Here is a 13678-nt window from a genome sequence, read left to right as displayed (position 1 = left end):
CACCTAGCCATGACACCCATCCCAATCTGCATTGCATGTTTAGCTTCTGCAGAATCTCAATTACAGGGTCAGGTCAGGAAGCGTTACGTGTTATTATGCTTGTTTAGGGGCTCATGTTTGGTTTTCCAGACCTCCCAGACAGTTCTTCAATAGTATCCTGCCATTCGCTTCTATAGCTATTTGATTGGATCTTTGAAAAAAATAGCTAACCTGTATCAACAGCAGAGGGTGGATAGTGGCCTCTTTGCATAATGTAGCTGATGATAAGGGACAGTAATGCATGCACTGTAGGGCTGGGTATCGTCACTGATTTCTAGAATCAGTTCGATTCTGATTCACAAGGTCCCGATTTGATTCGATCCACGATTTCGATTCAATTCAAATTGGGGAAATTTTTGCCTCAGACAGTCAGAAATATTATATTTATCAGTACTGACACTTGGGAGACTTCATCAGAGGTGTAAGCATCACAGCAGTTGCCTTTGTGTCAAAGTAACTAAGGATAAAACACAGAACAACATTTCGGATTTTCCTGACCTGGCTTTTTATAGTAGATAGGCTTAAAAATATTCTCCAGTAGAGCAAAAACAGAAGAAGACCATCAATCAGCATATGAACATTACCTGATGCTGCTGAAGTGAAGCAGAGCAAAGTTACAGAGGTTTTATCAGAGACACAGCTAAGCGTTTTGCAGTTTGTCATAATTTTAAAAAGTTTACATTTCTTCGGTATTGAACAGCAGAAGTAAGGCTTTCTTGTCAGAAGTCATTAAAAAAAACAAAAAAAAAACAGCGGCCGACAGCGCTGTACACCAACGGTAGACTAGTGGGTAAAAAGCAAGCGAATAATGCAGAAAATGGAGATTTTTAGATGGGAAACTGTTCTTAAAGTACACAGAGAGGGAGAGAGAGCCCTGCAAAGTGTGATTTTATTGTGGGGGAAGCAAAACAGCAAAAGTAGGAGGGAATTCATGACGATGTTTATGGGAAGCGTAATGTGAAGCTTAGTTTGGATCTCTGCAAAATAAGACGTAAACACAAAGCGCGGATCCGACGCATCAGAATCTTTGAGCTGTCTGCTTTCAGCCGCGACGGTGTGAGAAAACCGACGTCTCACTGATTCTGATGCGTCAGATTCGCGCTTTGTGTTTACGTCTTTTTGCACAATCCATTTACCTGCTGTCATTTGCTGTCTAGCTGTTTGGTGGTTGTTGAAATAGTTTTGTGAGGTTTAACCTGAGATTCTGACATTTCTGACAAAATACATGTATATTTAAAAATCAATTCAGGATCTTAATGAATCGATATTGCTTTATTCAAGCTAAAATCGATTTTAATCGACAAATCGATAATCAAAAACCACCCCTATTTAACAGAGCTTTTGTCTACTGTGTCTTTGGGATCACCAGATGAAAGCAGCTACATGCATTGCCATGGTATCTCTATAGTCTATGACCAGCGTTTGTTTTCCAGATTTCTTTCATTAGATCAACAACAACACAGCACTTCTTTTGAGAAACCCACAATGATAGACTCTTACCAGTGACATAGCCCTGCACAGTCTGGCTGAAGCTTACTTTGACAGCAATATGTTCAGATCCGAAGCACATGATGCAGACTGATGTTGACAATAAAGCTGGATACCATGGGCAGTAATTTGTAAGATTTATAAGACATTCTTGGCCGTGTTGTCATTACATGGAGCAGAAGAGGTGGATGAGGAGCAACATCGTTACTGTGCTTTTCCAGGCAGCAAGCCCTACAGCATTGAACAGACCTAATCTAATTTGTTAGTGGGAGATTTCAGTGCACAGAGACATAGACCATCTAAGCCAGGAGAGATTTGTTTTATGGGTGAATCTTAAACGGTATCTGTTAGTGAGAGGAAATCTTATCAGTCAACACCATCATCTGTATTATTATTTCTTAAGACATCATAAATACACTACTATCATGTATTGACAAGGGCAAGGGAACACTGAACTTTGTGTGTATTCGTATATGACTCACTAAATTTCTTGATTTACAGGATACATTGGGCAGGAACAGAGACAGCCACCCAGTGGTGTGGATACATGGATGGAGCGGTGCAAGCTGGTCAGAGAGCTGCTCTGGAGGTGCTGGCTGAAGTGTCCCACATGACTCTGACCACAGAGGAGCAGGAAGAATTGCAGCGCATTCAAAATGTCAAAAGTGCTTCTAAGCAAAGACCATCATCCAAACTCGTGTACCTGCCTACAAGCAAATCTGTGGTTATAGCAACACTGACAATAGGAGCTGTTCTTCTGCTGGCTCAGCATCAAAATACAGTATTAAAGATCAAGGAGTACTTCACAAATGCCTTTTCACCAATCAAGCACAACCTTCTGCTGTGATAACAAAAACCCCTGTAAACCAAGAGTACATTTAAACAAAAAATAAATAAATAAAAAAAGAATTTAAAACAAGATGAAAAATATATTGGGACATATATTTCACAAGATTTTCAAAAAACTTGACCTCAGACCTCTGATCTTGAGGTCAGACCACTGAAATTGGAACTCCATTCAAGGTTTTTAGTAGTTGCACCTGTGGTATCAATTTGAATGGTCTCGTTCTCGAGTTATTGCATTAACAAGCTTCCACAGTGCCCGCCTGCCAGCCGGGCAAGGTGACAGCAATACCCCATCAGCCTTTTATGGCTGACGGGTAAAAACTTAAGGTTTTGCTGGAATCTAAATTATTTTCACTAGCAGTGACTACAAAAACAACAACAACAACACGCCCTAACCCCCCCCCCAAAGTCATAAGGTTGTGCTTCTGACATTAGGACCAGAATGCAGGACTTTTACATGTACTCTACTTTTGCTTGCAAGGTGTAACTAATGAAGTGACTGGTGAATACAGATATATGTGGTAGAGCCTTTGGGAAAAATAGCTAAGAAAACTCAAAGAAACTATTTATCTAAATAGGAGGGAAAAAAGGTCTGCACTGCAGTTAAAACCAGTTTGTCATGAGAAAATCAAGCCTTTACAGTGTATGCCTTTTGAGGTCTCACACAAAGCCATAACATCTGGATGAAAGGTTTGAAGCTATTCCGCAAGCATGCTTTTTGACTCACAAAACCATAAAAAGATGAACGAGCGTAAGATGGATGAACCAGTCACACAATAGACATATCCAAGAGAAGGTGATTTAATCGCTATCACTTGATTGCACAGTCGATTGAAAGGATTTTTGTCACTTCCAATGTCTCCTCTAGAGAGAATCTCAAATGCCCACTAATCACCGTATGGTAGTCTGTGACTCCTTCGGCGCCATGGCTTTCCATTTGTCTTTGTTATCACTAGCTTGCACTGAATCAACTGCTTGTTCTCCCTGGTTTCACTTAAGCCAGCCCAGGCTGAATCAAGGCCAGTGTCCTAACATTTCTGAACATGTTTGATTATTTCTAGCATTTGATTACTGACCCATTTTTTGTTGAGAGTCAAATGAGCTGAAATCAGTGCAATGGTTCTCGTGTAAGTAAATTCTGAATAAATTCAGTATAAAATGCAAAAAGATGCTTATGTACATTTTTCTATGAGTCGTCTGTAATAATAGGCAAAGTATAGTGGATACTACTATTTTAGAACTCCTCATTGCTCTCAGAGGTACCTTATTATGATATATGCCATTGCCAGCTCAAGGCACACATGCATTAATGTACCATCTGGGAGAATGGCAGCTTGCCTCGTCGGTTGCTATTTTTTCCATCATTAGTTGAAATCCAACTCTTGATTTTAATGATAAATGCATTCCCATCCCCATTACCATTGGGATATCATGAGTGCTAAGTAGAAAATAGTTGGCCAAACTATTGTGTTGAATGAATATGAATGAATATGTGCAACATAAGTGAAACATGAGCCTCAAAAATGGCTCAGATTTTTAAAACAAGCATCAGCATACAGTGTCCATGTTAAAGTTTAACAAGTGTAGAAGCATGGATGCAAAAACCTAAAGCTGTAGTCATCACTGATAATAATGCCATAGTTCATTAGAAGTATAAATGCTTTGTATTAAAAAAAAAATGACTGAAGACTGAAGCCACGATATTGTGGTACATGAATTAAAAACCCAAAACAAATTTCAGCATTTTTTTTTTTTAAATCTTAGTAGTTCAGCATTTTTTACTATCTCTTGAGATTTTGCACTGTGGAGTGTTTTTTTTTGTTTTTTTAATCCAATATCAAAGAAAAAAACAACAAAATAACATTTCCAGCAAAGTCTCTAAGTAATGTTCCTGTAATTACTGTAGCTTCTAAACACCTGTCAAATCACTTGCCATGGTGTTTGCCTTTGGGCAATAGCACCAACTTTAAAAATTCATACTTTCCAGTGCAGTGTAATCAGAGTGTGTAGCCATAAACAACGCTTTTCACAGGACTAAACCAGAGCTCAGCTAGTTTAAATAGATGTCATTATTATTTATTTAGACACGCAGTGGCTTGTGAACAGAAGTGTAACATTAATGCAATCATTCAAAACTGGAAGAAAGGATGCATTCATCACGTGAGCAATTAGTTGATACAATGCCGGCAACTATGTTTATCCTGTCTTTTCTATTGTTGTTATGCAAATATCCTATTAAGAGCCACTGAGTTAATGCTTGCAAGGACTTCCTCGTGGCCTCTGCTGCCATTTGTCAGAGAAGACTTTCCGTATTCAACAAACATTGTGATTTTTGAGGCCCTTTTAAAACTTGATGAGTCATTTATGCAGCTGCCTTAGCAGCTGTAATTTGCTCACTTCAAAGTGAGAGGCCAGTTTGCTTTAGAATGTAATGTACACAAGATGATTTTCTAGCACCAATTTGTACCCAATACCAACATCCAACTTTGTTTTTTCTTTGAAGAGAGAAAAAGTCTGGAGGAAAATGATGGGCATATAGCACATCTGACTTTGACGTTGATATTTATGTTCCGCCTTAAACCAGCAATAAGAAATATGCTGTGCCAATTGCACATTTCACTCCTCAGAGTCTGACAATGACTCATGGTGAAGGGTTCAAAAAAAGAAAGGATCAAAATATATGCAGCTTGTGCATCAAACTCACAATCCAACTCAATTTGGTCAGAGATACATTTATGTTAAAAGCAGCCAAAGGATCATCAATTCACGAGCCTTAAGAAAATAAATAAATAAAAATGGAGACTGGCAAAAGAGCCCTAGCAGGAGTGCTCATTTCTTCAACTTGAATTCTTCAGCAACTTCCATCTGGAGCTACCTGGTTATATACTTTTCTTTTTCTCTGACATGTGGTAGCACTATAACTGATGTGTGAAATCTGGTAAGCAGCCTTCAAAACATTGTCATCACATTGGTTTACTTTACTATTTATTTTATACATAACTATTTACATAAATCATGCAATAGAATCTTACAAGACAGAGTTGTTTAATCGTTATCACTTGATTGCACATATTTGATTGACAGGATTTTTATCAGTCCCACTTTCTCCCCTGATGAGTATCTCCTAACACCCACTGATCGCTGAGAGGCAGTCTGGTGCCATCCCTTGCTATTTGTCTTTGCTAGCTTGCAAAAGATCAACCGAGACCGTTGTTCCGAGTTTCACTTAAACCAGTCACAGCTGAAACACAACCAGCAACCTAACGTTTCTGTCGCGCATACAGGCAGATTTGTACTAGGAGTCATAAAAAGACTGCAATAGCAACTGGGTGTATAGACAACAACCCAGGCAGCTAGACCAAAAGAAGTGACCGTGCTGCCAAGCATTCAAGGGGATTCAGAATGAATTGTCATTCATGAATACACAAGGAAATTAGATACTGACACAGCACAGAAATAAAAACACTCACTGCCTGCGCATTTAGCACCACGGACAGTGACAGCATGGACTAAACAAGAAAGCGCCGTGTTTGTGAGCCATATACAAATTAAGCCACAGAAGAACAGAAGCACAATAATGCCAACGGGTAAAAATAAATTTCACTCACCCTTGAAATAGCTGAAGGCGGACAAAGTCTCAGTTAAGCCGTGTGAAGATAGCATCTCTCCACTCATTAGTGCACTTGCGGTAAGTTCTCTCGAAGGCCAGCTGCAGTAACTTGGCCTTCTGTGAATTAAACCATGTTCACTGTGAGACTGAATCATAACTTATTTCTTATGTGGAAGTCGAGGAAAGAGATCTTTGAATGCTGCATTAGGGTGAACAGCGTTTGCTACCATCTGTCCTCATAATAAAATCTACAGATCCCACCCCTGTCTTTAACAAGGGCATAATCTTCAAAATGACTTGATTATAACTGATGCCATCATCATCGGAGAGTTGACAGAGCTCGACGTAAAGCAGCACGAGAGAGTGGAGAGGAAGGGAACCTGTCGCTAAAGAAAACATTGCTTAGCTATTAGCTTGAACTGACAGAGGTCGCGATTACAAATGGTTGGTTTTCTTTCTCTTTTTTGCTCCAGCCTGGGTCCCAGCTCCTCCTTCATGTGCTACAGCGAATGCCTTTGTATTTGGCATTCGCTGTAGCACATGAGACGACAAGTCCGTCGTCTCAGTCAGCCAAAAACTAAAGCGCCCCATCCACTTCCTGTCACTTTAATTTTCACCTGTTGGGGAAATCCCATTAACAAATCCAACGTTCTGTCCTTAGGTACATGTAAGTCCCACGCATGAAGATGTATTACTTTCTCCTTTTATTCAATAAAATTTAATTTAATTCTCATATAAATATATACAGAAGTTTAAAAAAATGGATGAATACCGTACCGTAGTTGTTCACTCAGAGAAATCACAAAGCAGTCATCGTCATTTTGTACACTGTTTCAGTTTCAGTTTCCTTCTGTTTTGCAAATATAAACAACAACTTAAGAAGGTACATCAAGTTCAATACCAATTAGCACTTTTTCAGCTACAAGAGAGATTTTGTAATAATTTACAAATTATGAGAAATGTTTCAAAACGATGTAAAATGTAGATTTCACCACAAATTAATACTTTGAAACTATAGTTAGTAAGGTGATAGCAAGTTAAATTAATATACGCACTTATCACTTTGTTAGGTACTGGACACTTTGCTAGAACCAAGTTGGACCCCTTTTGTTAATTCTTCTCCGATTAGATTAAGTAATGTGTTGAAAATCGAGATTTTGGACCATATTGACATGATGTAAGGGTACCTATAAATAATATTCTTTACTTTATTATATATGTTGGTGGGTGATTCAGTGGGGAGTGGTCTCAAGCTGCTTTGAGAAATGTGTGAAAATAATGTGAGGCAAAAACATATAACAGCAACATATTCATTTGCATTCATGTGTGGCTTGTGAAAAACAGATTACCACTTATCTAAGTGTGTGAGATAGGGTCCCTACAACCCTAAAGAAAAATGACAGAATGCCAAATTAAATGGTAAAGTAAATGGTTACAGTTTTTGAGGGGATATTTATTTGTTATAGTCATTTGGCTTTTTTTAACAAGCATTTTAAACTGATTAAAGCAAAAAAAAAAAAAAAGAAGAAGAAGAAGAAGAAAAAAAAGCATGTTTTGCTGAGAGAAAAAAAGAACATTTCCAGCCCATTTCATTTGTCATTCAAAAAAGCAAAAAGGCATTGCACTATCCATGAAAAAAAAAAACATAATGGAAAACTATGAATTGGGCTCTGCAGAGCTCATGCCTTAACATTCTTGAAGCAATTTTTGTTCATCTTGACACTGAACAGAACCAAAAGCAGACAACAGCGAGAGAAGAACGTTGTATTTTAAGAAACTCAGAGTATTTGTTCCTGAAGACTATTTAGAAAAATTCTAACAACGCTCTTCTCTAACAGAGACGAATAAAGGAAGGCATATTAGAACATGGACTTTCAATGTTTTTAGAGTTGCACAAGCTCTGTTTTGACATATGCTTTATTTCCATGTATGTTTGCACATGTGTCAGCGAAATATAAAGAAATGATTGGTGTGGTAGCTCAAATGTTTGCACAGTAGTGTGTTTTTGTCTTGGTTCTTATTTCTAATACTCTGTAGTCCGGTGTGTCAAAGACTGACCGAGGCTGTCTCAGTCATAGTGTCCACTCAGTCCATTTTTTTCCCATTTTTTCATCTCAAATACATGAAATTCTTTTAGCCTAACTCATAAAATAGGAAGTAGGAGCAGCTCTACAAATATGCTCTCTCATTCATAGGATTCGATCTTTGGCTGCATTTATGCTTAATATCCTTCCCTCAGGAGACACATCTCATTGATCCCAGTGTGTTTGGGAACATCATTGCTATGTGGAAAATACCCAGCTCTCTTAAACCTGCACACTTTAGCAGATAATCAATTGTATAAATCCCCTGGGTGACATTGCACAGTGGTGGGACATAATATCAGGTATTGAATGTGAGAATTAAAACAAAAATCTCTGTTGGCTTTAAAAATGTGCTAGATGTCACCATTGAATTTTTTTTCTGTTACTGTAATCTTCAGTTCAGTCTTCAAGTGTAAAATAGTGATAAAGTAGTGATACATCTCCCCCCCCCCCCCCCCCCCCTTTTGTATGTTTTTTGTAATCATTTTACTTCTTTTTTTGTTAAGAATATGTCCTACAAACTGAACTATCATATTGGCCTTTTGTCTTTGTTTAAAACAGTTCTTCAGGTTGCAGTTATTTAAGGTTAAGGTTCTATCTCTGGAGTTTGCTTGTGCTGCTTATGGTGACTAGCTTAATTATTCAAGTACCAGTGGAGGTTCCAGCCAATCTGATCTAAATACTCCAAACCATGGGGTCTATTCGACCCCATTCCTACAATACTGGTCAAAGAATTCCTACCATTAATTAATACTTTTATCTTAAATATGATCAATCTCAGCTGTTACAGGTAATTATAGGTCAATCCCTATTCCCATCTTCCTTTTATGTCTAAAATCCTTGAAAACTAGTTCTAAAAAGGCCAAATGATTAGGTGCAGAGGGTTGGTTTATTTGAAAAGTCTCAGTCAGGATTCAGAATTCATCAAAATACAGAAACAACATAAGTGAAGACTATGGATGACATTTGTTTTGATTTTTGTGCTTAGAACATGCCGTATGCATTAAAGGTATTGCACTTCGTTTTTTTTCACACACTAAGGTTAATTATGGAGTTCCACAGGATTCTTTTCTGGGAACATTTACATTATACATGCTTCTCTTAGCCATTATTATTAGAAGACATCACATAAAATTTTCATTTCTCTGCAGATGACAGTCAGCTTTATAAAGCCAGATGACAGACACAATTAGTTAAACTAGAGGAATATCTTAAAGACATCAAGGCCCTAATGCTTCCCTAAAATTCTTAGAAACATGGTGCCTAACCAGATACTTACACTGGATAGCTTTACCTTGGCCTCCCACAACACTATGAGAGATATTTATTGATTTTTTTTTTTTTTTACCATAATATGTGTCTCAGTGTGCTTAATAAACAGATATGTAGGACTGCTTTCTTGCATTTGCGCAATATTTCTATAATTAGAAAAAAATCTTAATCAGAGTGATACTGAAAAATTAGTTTATGCATTTAATACTTCTAGGCTGGACTACTGTATTTATTACTATCAGGTTGCTCTAAAAGTTCAACAAATACTTCAACTGATCCCAAATGCTGCAGTGAGAAAGAGACATTTCTCCCATACTCTTCATTGGTTCCCTGTTAAACTGAAAATTTCTGTGATACTTACCTCTTTTCACCCTCTATGTATACAGGATTTTGGATTTTTGTCTCCTCTGCTCTCTTCTTTTGCCCTCAACCCAATTTAATTATGGCAGATGTCTGCCCCACCCCCATGTAGTGCCAGAGGTTCCTTCCTGTTAAAAGGAAGTTTTTCCTAACCACTGTTGCCAAGTGCTTGCTCATAATCATTGTCTCATTATTGGGGTTTTCTTTACATTACTGTAGTGTCTTTACCTTACAATATAAAGTGCCTTGAGATGAATGAAACTAAATTTTAAGTAAAGTATCAACTAATAAGTGGTAAGTAAAGAAGGCTGTGAAATTGATTCAAACCATAAAAGTAAAAACTAGCTGTTCTGGCACCTATTTATAATCTTTTTTACATTTTATTTTACAAATTTAACTAAATCCTCATCTTTCATATTAACATCATAATAAAACCAATATTAATATAACAGAATACAAACTTTAAGTTAAATTCTAATGAATTCACACGTCATGAACATGTATTATTTAGAACACAGGCAGAAACAAACCAATCAAACTATTTAAAAGTAAAAACAAACCAAAACAAAGGTCTGTTCACTTTTGCCTATTGCCTGCTGAGATACATTGCTTTTTGTGATTTTAGCCAACTGAATTCAATAAGACATAACCAGATATTCCATGAGCTATCAAGGCTGATCTCCAAACCCCTAGAATAAATTAGAACATTAAATGTAAGATTTAGTTTTCAAATTTAATGAATGTCACCGAGCATTACCTACCTTTGACAAAAATCTCTCTTCTTATTCTCCTGTCCTTTCTTTCTTACATCTTCTTTCATCTTTATTCTTTCTTTCTTTCTTCTTTCTTTCATCTGTGAGTGAAGTTATTTTTTTTTGTCTCCCTGGGAAATTAAGCAGTTATACTTTTAGCTAGCAGACATTGTGTGGCAAACTACACAGGAACAGTTTTGTGTTTGTGGATATTTGTTGAGCTGTTTAAAATGCTGCATTTAAAATTACATGCCACTTAAACAAGTTTTACTCTGTTTTTAGAGATTGAAATTAAGAAGTAAAATACAGATACTTTAAAATTCTACTTAAGTATAGCAATTTAGTATTTATACTTTATTACTTCCCAACTCTGCTGCTATTCAAGGGCATTCAAACATCTAGTTTATTCCGCATCAAAATTGAGAAGTTGATCATTGTGATGAACAATCCTCTTATTTGTGCATAACAGTTAGCTATCTGGGGCATACTAACTGCTAATCAAAGCTTTTTGCTTAGCTTTCCTTGAGACTGATTACATATGGTTGTTCTAACAATTAACCACAGTGTTGCCCATTATTACTGCAGTCACTTGAGTGTAATATACAATAGATTGTATATACAGTTTTGTTTATGGGAGTTAACCGATGTGACTGATTGGGGTACTGACTTATGTATAAATGCTGCTTATTTGCTTTCTGTTCAAGGAACTGGCAGGTCCTTATCCTTGTGCTTCATTCTCATTGCTGGCTTTCATTTTAACTCAGAATTGAAGGGCTTCTCCTGCTTGTTTTGCAAGCTTTAAATGGACTAGAAGGCCTTGACCTTTTAGGTCAGCCCATATAAGTCTCTTAGTGTTTCCACAGAGAGCTCAGCTTTTGAAGTTGCAAACCCTAGACTTTTGAAGAGCTCTCACTGTATAAAATCTAAAAAAAAACCCTCATTTTATTCTTAAGCATCTTCATGCAAGTCATGACTATAAATCTTATCACGGCATTTATTTAATTTATTTTACAAGATTTTGATTATTGTTTTCATCTTTGATTACTGGTAAACTTGATTTAATTTGGACATAACTACCACAACTATGTGTTCAGTTTCATGGAACAAATAATATGCAAGGTTGTATCCATGTGTTTTTAGGCATATTTGAATTCCAGTCTCATTTCAAATACCCAGCCTCCCTAATGTAACTTTGTCCTTTTAATTGAGTCAACATTTAAACCCCTTTGTTTTGGAGAAATACTCCAGACATCCATCACTCTGGAGAACATCAATAATGTCATTGAGCATGCGCAGTGTAGTACACTAGCGCATGAAACTGTCCAGAAACACTACTTAATAAAATGTGTGGCCAGTGTGCATGATAATCTCAAGCACACATGTCCACAGGTAAACTAAAAGTACTGATTTGTTCTGCTGTGCAGGCTTAAATTTGCTTTAGCATCTAACATAACACTCTTAATTCTGTTATTAAGCTGCCTAGCCTGCTAACAAAGTGAACACACAAAACAGCTTAGAGGAGGAAAAAGAAACAGGGTACTCCTCAGGGGGTGGCTAGTCATATCAGTCGCCATACTCTAACAGGCTCAGTTTGTCTTTCCCTGCTGTTGTCAACACCTTGGTTTTCCCAAAGAAGGGCGTATTATCACTTTAGATGCCGCAAGCTACAGTTAGCAATATATATATATGTATAAATAAATTAAAAAAATTAAATAAATAAGTAAATTTTTATGGTGGGTTGATGTCCTTTGTGACCTGGGTATTAATTTCTGCACAAATGCTGAACTCACTTTAGGCGCTGCTTTTGCAATTTTATTGATAATGAGTTTAATATTTATTGTGGCTGACCTAAATTTTCTGTATTGCACTGTCTGGCAGCTCCAACACGAAGGTTTTATTGTGGTTTATTGTGCTCATGCAAGAATATTATGGGATACATTGATTTTGCTGGTTATTGTTTCCTCTTGGCTTAGCAGAAGCTCATATGCTGGTGGCAGAATGTAAAGTCTACTGCTGTCTTGCACATACAATTATTGGCTGTACAATTGGCTTTGTTGGGAAAATCCCTGTGTACAGGACGTTGTCCTCTTCACATTTTCTCAGCACATTTCATAGTCAGGTAAACATTAGAAACATATTTTATCTCAAATGTGGTCATAAGAGAGCCCGTTTTGATAAATCCATCTAAACTACTGAGCTTCTTTTAAACCGTGTATATGTGTAAACTTTGCTCCTCAGTCCAGTTGCATTCAGGGGTAACATTTAAGTTCAGGTACTTTATGGTGATCTGCTTCTTGCAAATTCTACATCGCACTTCATAAAAAAGTGGCTTAGTGCTCCAAGACATAGATTGTAGATTTTTATACCCATGAGATGATTATTATCAGCTCCTCCTATCTTAGCTTTCTGCTACATGTTATGTGAATTATTCGGTTTAAAATTATTCATTCCAGCTCATTATGTTTTTCCCTGCAGTGGGTGGAGATGCTTTGTTGAGACGTGGCTTTTCAATGATGCCCCACAGATACACATACCATATAATGTGTTGATGTAAAAATAGCACACATTAACTTCACATTGTATGAGATATGGCTAATTGAGATGCATGATTTTCTTGACATTTGTTAATTTTGGAATTGCTCTAAAAAGACATCATGTAAAGAGGTATTCCTTTATGTTACTGTAAAGGTACTGTAGGGCCCCAAAAGTTAACGAAGCTAAGAAAATGCTCCAGAGGTGTATTTCAATATGTGCTCAGTTATGTCTTTTAAAGGATCAGTCATACATGGTCATGGTATATATGGTGCCCCGACTCCCTCAGAAAAAAAGAAAAAAGAAAGGAGATGGAAGCATGTGAAAATATCAGACCAGCAATTGGCAACGACTGAAGATGATCTCAACGAGAACCCTGCAGTCCCCCAGCAAGGAGCAGATGGCTTAAGCAGATGATCTGCTGAACGCCACTCCTGGTGTGTTGTGAAAGCAGTGATGTGACTGGTGCTTACGTAAAGATTTGCCATTCGTTCACTGATGGAGTTCGATATTTTAGCTTCTAACTCACTTCTCTCAGGCAGTGGCTGACTAATAGCTCCAGCAGTCGTAATTAAAGTGAGAGCCACCTGGTGAGCTGTGCTCCAAGTTGGAGATTATATGAGGTTATGAGTGATTAGAAGTCATTCCTAGAGAAGCAGACACAGTGCTATTTTAACATTAAAAAAAAATACAAA

General features: G+C 37.2%; 2 protein-coding genes across 2 annotated transcripts in view; one reads left to right on the top strand and one right to left on the bottom strand.

Moving 5' to 3' along the window:
• The window catches only part of si:ch211-127i16.2 (putative flavin-containing monoamine oxidase A), a 45444-nt gene extending 41914 nt beyond the window's left edge, over positions 1 to 3530 (top strand). The window contains exon 12 of the mRNA XM_006795626.3: positions 2029 to 3530. Coding sequence (XP_006795689.1) covers positions 2029 to 2374 — 346 coding nt within the window. The 3' untranslated portion in view covers positions 2375 to 3530. The remainder of the gene's footprint in view (positions 1 to 2028) is intronic.
• Positions 1 to 6138, bottom strand: part of vsig8a (V-set and immunoglobulin domain containing 8a) — a 73191-nt gene extending 67053 nt beyond the window's left edge. Inside the window, exon 1 of the mRNA XM_006795627.3 lies at positions 5982 to 6138. Coding sequence (XP_006795690.3) covers positions 5982 to 6138 — 157 coding nt within the window. The remainder of the gene's footprint in view (positions 1 to 5981) is intronic.
• Between the last annotated feature and the right edge of the window lie 7540 nt (positions 6139 to 13678).

Source organism: Neolamprologus brichardi, chromosome 7 (genome assembly GCF_056152115.1).
Source record: "Neolamprologus brichardi isolate AB-2024 chromosome 7, ASM5615211v1, whole genome shotgun sequence".
NCBI classification, from domain to species: Eukaryota; Metazoa; Chordata; class Actinopteri; order Cichliformes; family Cichlidae; genus Neolamprologus; species Neolamprologus brichardi.
The sequence above is the reverse complement of the archived record's forward strand: the minus strand, read 5'-3'. Positions and strand labels throughout refer to the sequence as shown.